The sequence below is a fragment of the Peromyscus leucopus genome, chromosome 22 (genome assembly GCF_004664715.2).
Source record: "Peromyscus leucopus breed LL Stock chromosome 22, UCI_PerLeu_2.1, whole genome shotgun sequence".
Classification (NCBI taxonomy): domain Eukaryota; kingdom Metazoa; phylum Chordata; class Mammalia; order Rodentia; family Cricetidae; genus Peromyscus; species Peromyscus leucopus.
This window is the reverse complement of record NC_051081.1, coordinates 20,051,690-20,067,607: the sequence shown is the minus strand read 5'-3', so window position 1 is coordinate 20,067,607 and position 15,918 is coordinate 20,051,690. Positions and strand designations below refer to the sequence as shown.

Genomic DNA, 15,918 nt, shown 5'->3' with positions numbered 1-15,918 from the left:
ATCTGAAATACAGTAGTCCTCTTCTTGGTTCCTATTGTGGGTTGACTGATCAGTGACAGAAGAAAAATGTGAGTTGGATTAAAGGAAAGAGTACAAACACTGAAAATGGCCTAAGAAACCTCACTACCCATGCCCACTCAAGCAGCTTTTCATTCTGGTCACATCTACCCATGTGTGTCCTCCAGAGCTTTTAACGGCCTTGCTAAGGCTCTAGGCTCTGATGCTTCTGTCTCCCTTTACTTTTGACTCTGGCATAATACACACAGTCCCTTTGTTTGGTGAGGTAGAGATCGGTGCTGTTTCAGTAGACATCAGCAGATTCCAACAAAGCCAAGTGTCTGCTGTGGGAGCCGGCCATGTTGTTACCACAGTTAGTAGCTACCGTTAGAATGGGTCAAGACAGCCAGCAGAGATGCCTCGTTGGATGCTGTCTGTCAAAGCTTTTGGGTTTCCTTCTTACGTGAACTATGAAGAAACAAAAAGCTCCCAGATGGGAGTGATCTAGAGGGCCACATGTCTGTCTCCCTGGATACTCATGTAATCTAACTTTAGGATTTGTTCAACCATCGACTCAATGACGGATGCGTTTGATTCTAGGTTAACCACAACACTTGGCATTTGAAACAATTCTAAACTAGTGTCTTCACTGACAGGGACAACAAAAAGGTAGTTGCATACTTTAACTCTACCCTGTTGTCAGCTTCTCTGTTGCTGTCTCTACGCAGACAGCTGTGTGTGTGTGTGTGTGTGTGTGTGTGTGTGTGTGTGTGTGTGTGGTCATCTGGCTATAGACCATCTGCAGTCTATCAAGTTCAATAGGTCCAGTTCTGATAGACTCATCTATAGGGGGCCAGGCCTTTGCTGGAAGGATCGTGTGATGTGATGAACCCAAATGACCACAGAAATCTAAGAGTAGTGTGGGATTCTGAGACTTTTTTTTTTTTTTTTTTTTTTTCAAAACAGTATCCTTGCAGTTGGGCAGAGGTGACTCCTATCCGTCATCTCAGTCAGGATGCTAAAGCAAGAGGGTTGCTGCGAATCTGAGGCCAGCCTGGACCACATAGTGAGTTCCACACAGGCTTGGGCTGCAGAGTGAGACCCTGGTCTCAAATAAATAAATGAATATTTTAAAAATATCACTCTTGTTTAACTAGTGCTTTTATGGAGCCCCAGTAGGTAAAGGAGGCCTTTTCTTCTGTGAGGTAGACTCTTCTGGCTTAAACAGAGACCACTAAGAAATCAGATATTTCTTGTACCTGAGTAACATTTAAGGCAGTAGTTCTCAACCTTCCCAACATTGCAACCCCTTTAACACAGTTCCTCATGTTGTGGTGACCCCCAACCATAAAATTATTTCGTTGCTTCTTCATAACTGTAATTTTTACTGCTATGAACCATAATGGAAATATCTAATATGCGGGATATCTGATGTGCGACTCCCAAGGGGGTCACAACCCATGGGTTGAGAATTGCTGATTTAAGGGACTGTTTTCTTCTGTGACATGGGTTTTGGAGAAGGTGCTTTCTAGAATAAACTGTTAATTAAAATGTTGTGATGCATTTTTTTAGATCAATAATTCAGCTACTTAAATGCTGCTATGAGTGTTGCTCTCCCTTGGTAGCAGATGTCAGGAATATAGCAGAAATGCCCATCATCGATTAATAAATCTCTGCAATATTAATGAAATAGTAAGGTCTTGAGACATTATCTTTTTAATGTTCTCAGCTTGCATGTGCTTCTAAAGGTGCCTCATCAGTGTTCTGGTGAGCTTGTTGCTCTTCCGTGAAGCGGAAGCCCTGCCACTCACAACTCTTCCAAAATGGTCACCAAAGCCCCACCACACAGAGTTTAAAGGACTCATGCTAAAATCTATATGGAGGTAATTGTTGTTGGGGTTTTTTACTCTTTTGAGGGGCCCACCACCCAGCTCCCAAATAAATCACACACACTGCCTATTATTACTTATAAATGTCTGGCCTTAGCTCGGCTTGATGCTAGGCAGCTTTACTAACTTATCCCGTCTAGCTTTTGTCTCTGGGCTTTTGCCTTTCTCTATTTTTGTATACCTTCATTATTTCTTACTCCATGGCTTGCTGTGTGGCTGGGTGGCTGGCCCTTGATGTCCTCTTCTCCTTTCCTTGCTCCTCCTTCCTCCCAGATTTCTCCTTCTATTTATCCTCTCTGCCTGTCAGTCCCGCCTATCTCTCTCTCCTGCCTCGATATTGGTCATTCAGTTCTTTATCAGACCATCAGGTGTTTTAGACAGACACAGTAACACAGCTTCACAGAGTTAAACAAATGCAACATAAACAACAGTAACACACTTTAAAATAATATTCCCCAACAGGCAATAAGAGTGTTGTTTGCTGTATGTCTTGGAATGTAGGACAATCCTGCAAAGTTATATGCAAAAGAGGATGTATTTCTGGGTTTCAGATAAGCACTAATTAAAATAAACTCCTTTGAGGGGCTAAGAGATGGCTGGGCAGTTAAGAGCACTTCCTCCTCTTCTAGAGGACCTGAGTTCCATTCTCAGCACCCAAGGGAGGCAGCTCACAACCACCTGCAACGTCAGGCCCTGAGGATCCCAGTCCCTCTGTGGCCTCTGAGGGCAACTACATACACATGCTGCACACAGACACATGCCTATACATATGAATTGAAAAAAATGAAAGTAAATCTGCAGAAAAATCTTGAAAAGAAACCCACTTAAGAACATTTTAAAGTTCTATTTTTAGGTATAAATTCACAAAGGCAATAGAATTTGAGAGCATGTAGCAACAGTGTTGGTTTTGAAACTGGGAGGTAAATGGTTGAGAAGTCAGTAAGCTAACAAATGGGAAAGGTTTTGATATCTGTCACATTTCTTCAGATATCTGGTAATTCATTTCTAATTAAATGTAATGTAGGACTAGAAGATGCTGATGGAAGGTGGGGGGAGCTGAGTGTGGGGGTGAGCTGATGGGGGAAGGGTTTAGCATTCGATCTATATAAATTGACTTGTCTCTCCATCCTACTTTTGGTAAATACCTTGTTAGGGATGCGAACATACAGCACGCGGTCCTTTGTAAATGGCCTCCCTCCCATAGGGTGCTTTTGAGTTCATCCCGTGTTGCAGCGTGTGTTGGCATGCCACTAGAAATATTTTTACACACTTCTTTTTTGTATAGGGATATTTTTTTTTTCTGTTTTGGAAGTGGAATTCTGAACTCATACAGTCACCTAAATTTAACTCTCTAACGTTCTGAACAGCAACTGCAAGACGGTTTTGCAGAATCACATCACTTCCCGTTCCTGCCGTAACCTCTCCCATACTGTTGTTACCTGACAGGAACGATGGCCACCCTAGTGAGGCTGAAGTCTCTTGTCTTAGTCCTGATTCGTAATAATACTTTAAAATTTTTAACATGATTTAAAACAAAATAGGCATGTTTGCCCTGGCTGTTGCTTGCCCACCAGAAATAGGCAAGCAAGACCTAATTGCTAAACACGCCATCCACACACTTTGATTGTAGGCTATAGAGAGATCCAGCCAGAACCAGGCTGGAATCCTGGCCCCTGCTAACTCGCTCCCCTAGTGCCAGAGGGTGCTCTAGAGGCTGGGGTGGGGGTCGGGTGGAGGGTGTCTTCACCAGTCTTCCTCAGCTGTGTGTGGATCCTGCGGCTCCACTACTGACTAACAGAGCAAGAAGTGTTCACTGGAGCTATAGTAGCAATTGGTGCCAAGGGTGAGATCTGAAGCCTACTCCTCAGGAGGGACTCCACATCCTGAACTACATCCTGGTCGGAAGCTCATGGCTGTGGAGGCCATAGGTCCTAGTTAGGGAAGCTATGACTATCGTTTTGCTAAAAGAACACAATATGCCCATCAGAATAGCTTCTAAACAAATATGCTCACACGGTGGATTAGTGGGCCATTGCCTTTGGCCAGAAAAGCCCCTTTCTACAGTAGACAGCGGCAACTGCATGACTCATTTTTAGCCAAAGTGCTAGATGCACTTGGGATGCTCAGCCAGGAGGAGGACTTTTCTCCGTGTGCCTCCAAGGACCCCTGCAGAACACTGCAGAAGCTGGGCAGGAAGGATGTAAGGGAGGGAGGAAGGTGTGTGGCGAGATGTGTTGTCTTCAGAACTTGACATTGCACCCTTGATCTCACAGCAGGCGGGATTAGTGGCAGGACACCCACGCAAGACTGGGCCTGTGGGCATCCTGCCGTATGGGGAGGAGGGACCGAAGAGGCCTGCAGGAACCCATAGGCAGGTAATGGCAGTGGTGGGGAGGGGTATGTATGGGGACCTAATGATCCTGAGGGAGAGAGGACATTTTCCTCAGCGGTGTAGCCACTGGTGGGGAGCCCATCCGTGTTCTGGTGGACAATTCCTCGCCTGAGATCCTGTAAGTAACCCTAATGACACTCGCCGAGTCGTCAAGTGCTGAAATAAAATGAAAGTAGATAAGGGACGAGAAATAGGATCAGCAGCACCAGAAAGGGATAGAGGGTCGGTATGAAAAAAAAAACACAAAAAACTTGTATATACGTATGAAAATGCTCTAATGAAGCCCATTATGTATATAGTTAATGCATGCTAATAAAATTTGTGATTTAAAATAGATCGATAAAGCCTTGTCTTGGGGAGGCATTGAAGAAACAAATAGTCTTTAAAAATGGTTGATTACTGTATGTGTATGTGATGGAGAGCAGGTACACCTGAGTTCATGTGTGGAGGTCAGAGGACAATTCTGTGGAGTCATTTCCCAACCCTTTTCACTTTCACATATGATCCAGGACTTAGGTCATGAAAGCCAGCCCAGAACAAACATTCTTCCTGTCGATGTATGGAGTGTACAAATTTCACATGGGACAGTCACATATACATCCAATGTCCCTTATCCTAAAAGCTTGGGACCAAAGGCATAGATTTGGGATCATTTTAAACTGAGGGATATTAACATGTACATAATACCTTAAGAATGGAGTCCAAGTATAAACATGAAATTCCTCTGCTTCATATGTGTTTCATACAAGTCACCTGAAGTTGGTTTTATACAATGCTTGTAATGTAGCTTTGTTTTGACTGATGTCACCTAAGAGTGTGTGTGGAATTTGTCATCATGTAACCACTCAGGAAGTTTCAAATTTTGGAGTATTTTGAATTTCAGATTAGGGATGCTCAACTTGTATATCAGATTATGGACTATACTCAAGTTTTGAATGATTTTTTATTTTTATTTTCTATGTATGAGTATTTTATCAATGTATATGTATGTGCAGTATACGTGCCTGGTACCCTTGGAGGCCAGAAGAGGTTACACACACTGGAACTGGAGTTAGAGATGGTTGTAAGCCATCATGTGGGTGCTAAGAGTTGAACCCCAGTACTCTGCAAGAGCAGCAAGTGCTCTTAACTATTGAGCCATCTCTCCAGAACCTTTATTTGACTTTTGACCAGATATCCCATCTCTAAGTATGGGGGGAAATATGTTAGGAGAAGGTATACCCTTCTACTGCTGCTTATAGTCTTATAATATTACAAACTTTGAACCCAGCTTAACTGTCTAGTGAGAGGACATGGGTTAATTGAATGATGATGCACGTGAAAATATCTAGGCAGTCAGTACTAGAGTGTGAACTCAGTGTTGTGGATCCCTCCTACACCTTATTGAATGGGGGCAAAATCAAGTTACTGAATCCCTGCATGAGAAGATCCCAACTAGGTGAGATACCTTTATGACTAGAAAGGGTCTTTGGAATGATGTCTAAAACATTAACAGTGATTATATTGCTAATGGTAGAAATTTAGCCTTTTGATCTTTGTATTTAACTTAGTTTTTAAAAAACCACTCTGTAATTTCTTGAAAAAAATATAAAACGAGTTGAAAAGACTATGCGTTTTAGAAGTCACGTTCTTTCTTCAGTGGGGCTTGAGTTTTAGTTAAATACCTTTCCCCTATCATTACTTTTTTAAAACCCTCACAGCCATGTACTCAGGGCATAAAGAAATTCATTCTTGTGGTGATTATACCCACTTAGTGAGAACACTATCTTGGCTCTTCCTTCGGCGAATTTCATTATGTACTTTGGGCTTTATGGAGTTCTTTTTGTGTGGAGGTGTACAAGGTCTTTGGACTTTGGGATCCTGACAAAGCAAAGGTAAAAATGGTTCTCTGTGTGTCCTGACTCTGGGGATAATGGCTGTGGTCTGCACAAATTCTCTCTTCTATCTACTGTTCTACCCTCCTTTGCAAGAGGCCAACAGTGGCAACCTGTTTTTCCTTTGTGCTTATTATGAGCTCGGAACTGTTCTAAGCACATTGCGTTTGTTTGACTCATCTGTTCTGCATCCTATGAAGTTGATGTTGCAATGATTATGCTTTACAGATGAAAAGCCCAAGGCACAGAGATTAGGTAACCTATCCAAAGTCTCCGAGCTGGCAAACGGCAGAGCAGGGACCAGAGCCCATTCAGTCTGGTTTCAAAGTACCTGCGCGCCTTCCCTCTAAATGTGTTTCCAAATACTTCTTGTTGCTTTTCCTTGTTTTTCCCCCGTGTTGTCCTTCCTATTGGAAATGCCAGGAGGCTGGAGTAGCAGGTGCTCACTGGAGCCACCTCTTCATCTTCATTCACCCACCACCCGCTCCTTTTGGTGACTTTCGCTTCTTTTACACATTCTTCTTTGAAATGTTTAGATTTCTTAACTCTTAAAGTAGAAGGTCTATCTCGGGAGAAAAATCAAGTCTTTTTAATGTCTTTAACTTTGTGCTGAGTGCTGAGACATGGCTGCTCTTTCCCAGGGCCATGGGCACCCTTAACCTCACATAGGAAGGCTGGTGGGATTGGGGGACGGGGGGATGAGGGGGTGTCCCCAACTGATGGTTAAGGCTGATTTCTTTGGAGGAAACCATAATTTTCATGAGGTTATAATTTATTCTAATCATATCTAAGATGATGTAGGCTCATTATAAAAATTTTGAAAAAATATAAAAAGTATAGAGAAAAAATTTAAAAGCACACATAATCTGACCATCCTGTGTCAACCACTGGTAACTACGACTTCCAGCATATTTACCTGGAAGGAGTTCTTATCCATTCTTGAACTTTAGGCCTTCTCAATAAATGTATAAATGATGATTTTAGGAAATGTCTGTCCATGCAGTTTAGTGTATAGGATTGCTATTTGATGTAAAGGCATGCCAAAATTGGTAAAATTAATGTCTCTTAATCTTATACTGCAGTTTGATGTTTTAATTAAAGAAATGGAAGAATTATGGATATTTTAAGACCTTATTATGAAAAGGTGTATAAAGATAGCATGAAGCCGGGTGGTGGTGGTGCACGCCTTTAATCCCAGCACCTGGGAGGAAGAGGCAGGTGGATCTGTGAGTTTTAGGCCATCCTGGTCTACAGAATGAGTTCTAGGGACAGCCAGGGCTACACAGAGAAACCCTGTCTCAAACTCTGCCCCGTGGGCCCCCCCCCAAAAAAAAGATAGAATGACCTCAGCAGTTTTATTTGCCCCTTAAAGTGAATTTTTCCCCATTCTTTTTCCTTTCCCCAACAGGAAATACATATATAGCAAGTCTTCAACTTATGTGTATTAATTTTGTATAAATAAGATTAAGATCTGCTTGAACCAGGTCAACCTTTAATTTTGATATCTGTAATGTTGGTTGTTGTGGTTGAAGTTTAGCAAAGTTTATTGAGGCTGCTCTGTTGTCACTCTGGGGACAGGTCCTCTGGGGACAGGCCAACATAAAAACAACAGCCAAGGAAACTCATGGTCTGGCTCATGGCAAGGAGCCACCATGTTAAGTTTGGCGTGAGCTGCGATGGCCTGTGCTGAGCCTTCCTTTTAAAAGCTAGTCTGGAAGAAAAAGACTCTGCAGTCCTAACATCTCCCCTCTTGTGTTTCCAGGCATCTGGCCGTCTGAGGAGGTTTTAGCTTACTACTGCCTCAAGCACAGTAATCTATTCAGGTAAGAGCCGCACTTAAAAGATATTTGTTTAGCCCATCATGGTTATTGAATCTGCATATTAAAAAGTGGCCCACTCTACAGCCTTCAAGCTGTAAATTGTCGAAAGGACGAAAGAGAGAGAAAAAAAAAAAAAGGAAAAAGGAAAAGTTCCCCATGAACACATGTTGCTTCTGAAGAGGGATCTGCACTGCCTTCGGGTACGAGCGAGCGAGCAGGCACAGCAAGCTTCTTGCTGTGTGTCAAAGGCTTTTGATTTTTACTCAAGGCATTTTATTTCACTTTGATTTGGGGGAAACAAAAGGGGGGCGCAATCAATCCTTGCTGATTGTGAAGGTCAGAAAAAGAAAAAGAAAAAAAAAAAGGCCCCACAATAAACACATTCTTTAACTTCTGCCAGGAAGTCACTGGCACATTTGAGAAATGCCTCCTCACAGCTATTACTTGAAGATGTTCTAGTTTTAAAGATATTTCTTGTGTCCTTGACAATATGTATAACATAAATTACTGTACTAAGGAAATCAACACTCTTAGCTGTTGCTATGTGTTATGTATCAAACCATGGGTGAGACTTAGGAAAGGGGGAAAAGGGGTCCTTTATTTAAAAATTCTGGAGAGCTTTGATACAACCAGAAAGCAGAGGGGTTTTTTTTTTCCCATTGTAATTATCATTTTATGAACGTGTTACATATACTTCCTGAAGAGTCCATTATATTTCCTAACAAGCCTTTCGTGGTCATGATGTGTTTTAACCCTATGTTCTTACAGGACTGGGTTGATACCATGTAATTTTTGAGGCTCTGTGGCTCCATGCTTACCAAGCAGTCTGTGATGGCTTTGAATAACTAAATACACATGAAAACATTTCTTAACATGAATGTCTTCTTTTGTCCCCTCCACCTCACTCTAATTTTGCTTTCTTCTCCTCTTGGGATAACCAACTTTTCAAACTGGGAGGAGGAAACGGTGTTAAGACTCTCGGCATATAACATCTAAAGAGGGCACTTCTGAATCAGGGCTGCAAACTGCCCTGAAGGCTGGCCTTTCCTAAGCTCGCTGTACTTAGCCGCCAGTCAGCAAGCTCTGGGCCAGGGCGAGAAGGTCACACATTGAGGGCTGATATTTAGGCACAAAGGGGGAAGGTAAGTGTGGAATGAACGGCGCCGTCAGCCTCCACTCTGAGCTGTGACTTCAGCCCCGGTTTGCTGCCTTACTTACTCCTGTTCCGCCCCTGCATTGTTTATTTGCTGCGTTGTGCTGGGGTCAGTTGTGATCTAAGTGTTAATTGCTAAATGCTCTTTGTGTCATTGTGCTTTATGGGGGTGGTTCAGCTTTCCAAACTGTTTCAGCTTCTTCTTCTTTTTTTTTTTTTAAGAATTAAAAAAAAAAATCAGGCTTGCATTTATTTGTATGTTGTATGTGACTCTAACATAAGTTCACACACACTCATATCTATTCTTCGTTTACTGTCTGACTGGTTTTGAAGGCATGAATGTGGATTAACAATGTTATCCTTTCCTAACAATTCTCTTTCGCTACTCTAGCTAGTTTAGTTCTAAAAGACAGCACCATTGACAAGGGGAAAGAAAGGGAACCTTCTCAGATTTTTCAGCTCAGCGGTGGTAATGTTGCAGTGAACACTAATGAGGGAACCCCCCACTGGCTGCCTGCTTTGTGACTTTTCTATTTCATAATTATTTTTAAAACGCAAAACGACATGAGGTAGCCCAGTCGTGTCTCCACATCTCCCTGGTAGTGTCGCTCTTACTGCAGATGGCAATTTGTTCTTGTAACATATATATGGCTCTGACCATTTCCATCTAATTTGTATGGGTTCTACCATTTCTTTCTCTCTTTCAGGGACCTTGCTGTGTGTGAGCTCGGGGGTGGCATGACATGCTTGGCTGGGCTCATGGTAGGTCTTTTCTCAATTCCAATCCCATTCAGAGGGAGGAACAAAAGAAAAAATGTTCCAGGGCCTCCAACTGCTGGGTCAGAGAACCGTCAACAGCATCAGCCGCGATCAAGCTGCTAGGGTCTTGAGAGACCTTCTAGATTGACTTACTTTCGGATCATATTGATTTTATGGTTGCCTCGATGAGCAGAAACATTTTACCTCAGTGTAGTCAATATCGCTTGTTGTGACATTCCAGGCCTCGCACAGTCTTTCTTTGCCATAGCGAAAGCATTTTTTTTTTTTTCAGATTATAGTCCCATTTGCTAAGATACAGGAATAGCCCGGCGAATCACAGTTGGAGCACCATGAGATAGCTGCTAATGTTTTGCCTGCATTATTACGCCAACAAACATGATCCAGAGCGCTCAGTAATTAGATTCTTTTGAATTAGATTGGCCATTCAGGAACGTCGTTCCCCCATTCTCTGGGTTCTGAGTCATGTATTCGGGAGATATTATGTAGCAGCACAGTGCATTAGACAAGTTTTTATGTCTCTACAAATAAAAGCATATTGTTACACTGATTGGCATTTGACAAACCTGTCGCTCTTATACAATGTGTCGAGGTTACAGCCCAATGTGCGAGCATGTCAAAGCTCACAAAAAAATTACCCTCACAAAGCCATCTGCCTGCAATGCAAAGTTATATGAAGGGCATCAGGCAGCCAGACAGAAGCAGGCTGAAAGGCAGAGTGACAGCCTTGTATGATGGCTCCACTAGATAAACAGGAGCCCACAAATGAAAGCCTCTCAGAATGCCATCATCCGCTGTCACAATGCAATTACCGAACAGAATGATAGCAAGATAGAGGCTCCCGCAAATGGAATGATAAAAGTATTGACTGATTTGATTGAATGATTAAAATAATGCAGACATAAAATGAAAAAAGATTGAAGATTGTTACAGAGGACTAGGTGAGGAGGCATGATACTGAAGGCTTGTCACCCTGTCTTCCCTTCCACACAGACAAGCATATTTGCTCATTGTTTGCTGTACTGTCTCTCTCTCTCTCTCTCTTTTTTTTTTCAGGTTGCTATTTCTGCAGATGTCAAAGAAGTTCTGTTAACTGATGGGAATGAAAAGGCCATCAGAAGTATCCTTATTCAGATAGAAAGCCGGTTGGTTGTGCTCATTCCCAACGCCCCCCCCCCAACTCCCCCCACCCCACCCCGGGCCAAGTAACAATTGATATAAAGAAAGACAGCACGAGGTATTAAAAAAGAGCTCCCCATACACATGATCAGTAATTAAGAAAAACTAGAAATATCTGGATTCACTGCGGTCGACTGCATATGTTTCTTTTCATAGGGCTTACAGACACTTCTCACTGAAGGAGCAAGCCTATGTTTTGTGCTCCTCTCGAGGCAATTCAAAACCTTATTTCATAATTTCGAAGCATTCTTGCTCTTTTATTTTCATTAAGATCTTCCATCACAAAACAGATTAAAATTATTATTTACTTTCTTTGATGTTGCCTGTAAATATGAATGCCTAGCTTCTATGCATGTGATATTACACACGCCAGTCACACGGTACCTGCTAATTGCTAAGGAGTTGCTGGTATCCCTCACTGGAAGCAGCTATCTTTTCTTCATTAGCTCCTTTTATTTAGGATTAAAAAGCTATCTCTTTTTTTTTTTCTTCTATGCTATTACAGTTCAAACCTCATTATATTAGATTATGCTTTACTAATATGTACACAGAGTTCAGAAAATTGAACTGTACTTTAACTAAGAAAGCAAGCATAATTTACGGCGACTTTAGCAGCCTGGCTGATGTGCTCAGGGCAGGTAACAGCCATCAGAAATTGAGAGGGGACAGTGGTGGAAGATCTGTTTGCTTTGGTTTTTTTTTTTTTTTTTTTTCCGACATGGTGAGGAAGACAGGACCCTTATTTGAATTTTTAGTCCCTTCAAAGGCTTGAAGCAGCTTTGCGTTTTGTGGCATTTTTACATAAAGCCTATTTTTTATTTTCTTTCCTCCTTCCTCCGCTCTGTAAATTTTTTTTTTTTTCAAAAATAAAATTCCCAGCAGCTCCATCAGCTGCTCACATAGGAGGAAGGGGGAACGGGAAGCTTGGTAGCTAATATTGTTCAGCAGCTTTGCAGAACCCCACCCAGCTAATTGCCTGACAGCCCTTAAAAAAAAAAAAAAAAAAAAAAAAAAAAAAATTCAGGAAGGAAAAACAGCCAATCACAATCTTCGCCTTTCACACCAGGGAAAGAGATCACAAAAGGTGCTTCCTTTTCTTAAACGGGATTTTAATCATGATCTTGAGACTGTGGCAAGTTTTTCTAAATACTCCTGCAGAAGATAGCTCTGCAGCTGCTCCCTTCTCTCTGGTTTCTTCTGTGCCGGTATCATTTCACGGGGCTCCTCCTCGTCAGGGAACACAGAGAGCCATGGCGCTCTCAGGTACGCCAGCTCAGCCCCACAGGGTGCTTTCTGAGGCCAGAAAGACAGGAAGGAATATTGAACAAGAGAGAGATGTTTTGGCTGCAGAAACTTTCAGATTGGGCCCTGTACCCTGAGCTCTTCCCCCACCCCCTGAAGTCACCAACTGACTTTATTTAATAGGGCCAGAAATCAATTAGAACTTTTTATCATCAAACTGTGGGGGAGCATCTAGATTCAGTATGTAAATTTAATTGTACTAAAATTATTATTGAACTAAACTACAGAGTGTCCAAAGAAGGGAAGCGAGGCTAATGTCATTCATTCATTATTATCACACCTTCGCTCTAAGTAGAGATGCCATGCCAGCTCCTGAAATCGGAGAGGAAATCTCCGATTCTGCCATTCACTCTGCCGGCCTTTCAAAGAAATGATTGGTACAGCCCCCTCCCAAGAAAATGGATTTTTAACATTTGGTCCTCAGAGGCTCAGCCCTGAGAGTGCTTTATTGTGCTGGGTTTTACAATGGGTTTAATATAGCAGGGTGCCAGAGGGCAGGAGGGAGAACCTTACAATGTAGATGAAGTAGGTCCTTTCAGGATGCAGACCCAAACTGGCCCTGTGTTTTATTTCATCTCTCAGGACCTTCCTGCTAGGGTTCGGTTTTTATGATGGGCTCCTTGTGTGTGTGTGTGTGTGTGTGTGTGTGTGTGTGTGTGTGTGTGTGTGTGTGCCTTTTTCTGTTGTAAGTAGATCTAATTTATTTTAATTAACAGAAAAAAGCATGGAAAAGCCTTAAAATTGGCAATGTGGCTTCCTGCTTTTAATACTAATGTTGTTCGTGATTTGCAAACAGCTTACAATAGGCATGCCTTGTAATCTGTTTTGCTGAGTGAGGTTAATATGAGTGAGTCCCCCCCCATTTGTGTACCCCTCTCTGTAAGAACAACTCATTTGCCAGATCGCCCACTGTCGATGCGTAGAGATCAAACAACTCATTTAGAAATCACTGTTTATGTCTTCCCTTTAAAATTTGAGGAAGCCCGAATTATACCGCAGTTGTGGAATATTATCCAAAAATTACTTTCTAAAAAGTTAAAGGTAGATGTCAGTAACCACCACAACAAAACAAAACCAAAAAAAAGGGGGGGGGGAAACATTGCCAGAAGCCAGCAAATCTCTAAGCAGAGCTGCTAATTATTCTTAATGGGCAAGATGAGCACATTAAGAAACAAATGAACACACAAGAGAAATGATAAAAATCAACCTGGCAGTCACTCAGGGCCTGGGTATTGGTCTCATCATTTTAAAATTGTTTTGTTGTTTTTAGCTTCTGAATGGAATGAATCCAACTAGTTTTATTTACTGGTCTTTTGAAGCTTCTATCATTCTGATTTTTATTTTTATTTTTGTAGGAAAAATAGCATGTTTTGTTATTTCATTTCAGCTTGTTTTATTTTTAATATACGAGGCACTAGGGAGATTAGTTCTGGACTTCTCTATCACAAAAGCATGTTAGCCAATTGTGTTCGCTTATCTTTCTACGGTGTACCCTGGGTCAACGTGCCATGGGTCAGCTGTGTCTCTAGCCTCTGTATCTTTGCCCTGGAGAGCTGTGGGTCTGAGATTTACTGCAAAGAGATCTATCTAAAAAGAAAACAAGACTTGAGGAAAAATGAACTTTATATCTTGAGTGTTTTTCAGACTCATGAATAGTTTTCCTTAGTCCCTAAGGTGCCTCGCTGGCCTTAATCCAGGGGTCCCCATCCTGAAACCCACCTTTCCTAAAGATACCGTTTCATCTATACCCCCAAGAGTACAAAGGATGAGTAGGAAATGGGATCATCTGGTTTATGCAGTTCTCAGTTGTGTTTTAATTATTATTTTTTTTATTTTGTAAGTATAGGTGTTTGGCCTACATGCATGTGGGTGCCTTTTGTGAATATTTGGTGCCCACAGAGGCCAGAAGAGGGCATCAGATCCCCTGGAACTAGAGTGACAGATGGTTATAAGCCACTGTGAGGGTGCTGGCAATCCAAGTTAGCAGCCAGTGCTTAACCACTGCGCCATCTCTCCAGCCCCTCCAATTTATTTTAAAATAATGTAAAAAAAAAAAAAGTCCTTTGATATTTCTCTTTTAGTTCAGTGTAGAAAGCAATCCCCAAATATTCATGTGTAATAAATAACTACTCGGTAAGGTGTGTAGCTGGTAAGGACTGTGAGAAGAGAAAATGGGAGGGGATGGAGGGATAAATTCTGCTTGCTGCAAAGCCCTCTGCAAAGCCTAGTCAGCAGAAGTAGAACTGGGGTGTGGGGACTCACCTGTAATCTCCACTTGGGCGGTGGAGGCAAGAGGATTAGGAGTTCAAGGCCAGCCTGTGTTATGTGCAACCATGTCTCAAAGCAAAAAGGAAAGAGGATAGGAGAGAAAGAAAAGTAAAACATGTGCAGGTGAACAACCTGGTTGGTCAAGGTCACTGATTGATCGGATTCAAACACGCAGCCTTGGCCTGTCTCCTGTAAAAGTCCATAGTGTTTTCTGCAGAGTATTCCAGTACTTGGAACAATGCTCTTCTGTGTTCTTATCCCAGTGGCTTGTGTGCATAGTCTCAACGTTGCGTTTAGGAGTCTCCAAAGCCAGGTAAATCCCATGGCTCTTCACAGGAGGTACCCAGGTTTAACATTTCTTAAACAGAATCCCTGACTTGTATAACTAATAAATAAAGCACCATGGGTACTATGCAGCCTGTGCTGTGGATGGCTGAGGACTTGAGAATCCCAGGCCATCGTCCTGTGCCCAGACCCTTCCTTCAGTAGTGATGCCAGCCTTCTGTCTTCCGTGAGTCACACGTGAGCCCTGTGTGCCTCACTGTGCCTCAACACGTGTTTTTGGAAATCCCACTGAAATGAGTTCAGTCAGTATTTATTGCTCATCATTTCAGATGGTATCTCCCTTCCCCTCCCCCAGGCTGAGGCTGAACTTAGGGGCCACCAGCACAGGAGGCCAGCGCTTCACCCTTCAGCTTCAAATGGTAAAGACAGTCCCGGTCCCCACTCTTTGGGGACACAGCTTTTGCCGCATTGAGAATGCATTTCCATATATAAAGGGCAATCGAAGCTTGCTGGGCAAAAGTTGGTTGATTCCTCCACTTCTTTCCAATCTAAGGTAAATAGCCACAGAATTCATTCTGAGCATCCAGAGGAGAGACTGAAATGTGAATCATTTTAGGTTCAATCACTGGTCTTTTCATTCCACCCAAGTTTTGTGTTGGATTATTACAAAATGATAAAGTTGGCCTAAGTTATGCACCCGCCATGTCTTGGACCTCTCCCATGTGACACCAGGAAGCCTATAAAATAGATGTTGTTGTTTCTACTTAGTTTTGGGAGCTCGGAGACATTAATCTACCCGTGGTCACACAGCAGTAAGTTTCCAAACCAGCATAAGAAGCCAGCTCCCTCCTTATTACAGGTCTGTTGCCAGCCCGATAAGCTACTCTGTTTCACCACAGGTGAGAACACTTGAGTGAGGGTTGTCTTGTATTTCCTCAGCACCAGATGATTAAATAAAAAAAGGCCTGTCATGCATAAAGGT

The 15,918-nt window shown here is 42.3% G+C and overlaps 1 protein-coding gene across 1 annotated transcript in view; it reads left to right on the top strand.

Annotated features, from left to right (window-relative positions):
* Positions 1-15,918, top strand: part of Camkmt (calmodulin-lysine N-methyltransferase) — a 373,033-nt gene that overhangs the window by 293,404 nt on the left and 63,711 nt on the right. The window contains exons 4-6 of the mRNA XM_028892673.2: positions 7,915-7,975; positions 9,833-9,887; positions 10,959-11,022. Coding sequence (XP_028748506.1) covers positions 7,915-7,975; positions 9,833-9,887; positions 10,959-11,022 — 180 coding nt within the window. The remainder of the gene's footprint in view (positions 1-7,914; positions 7,976-9,832; positions 9,888-10,958; positions 11,023-15,918) is intronic.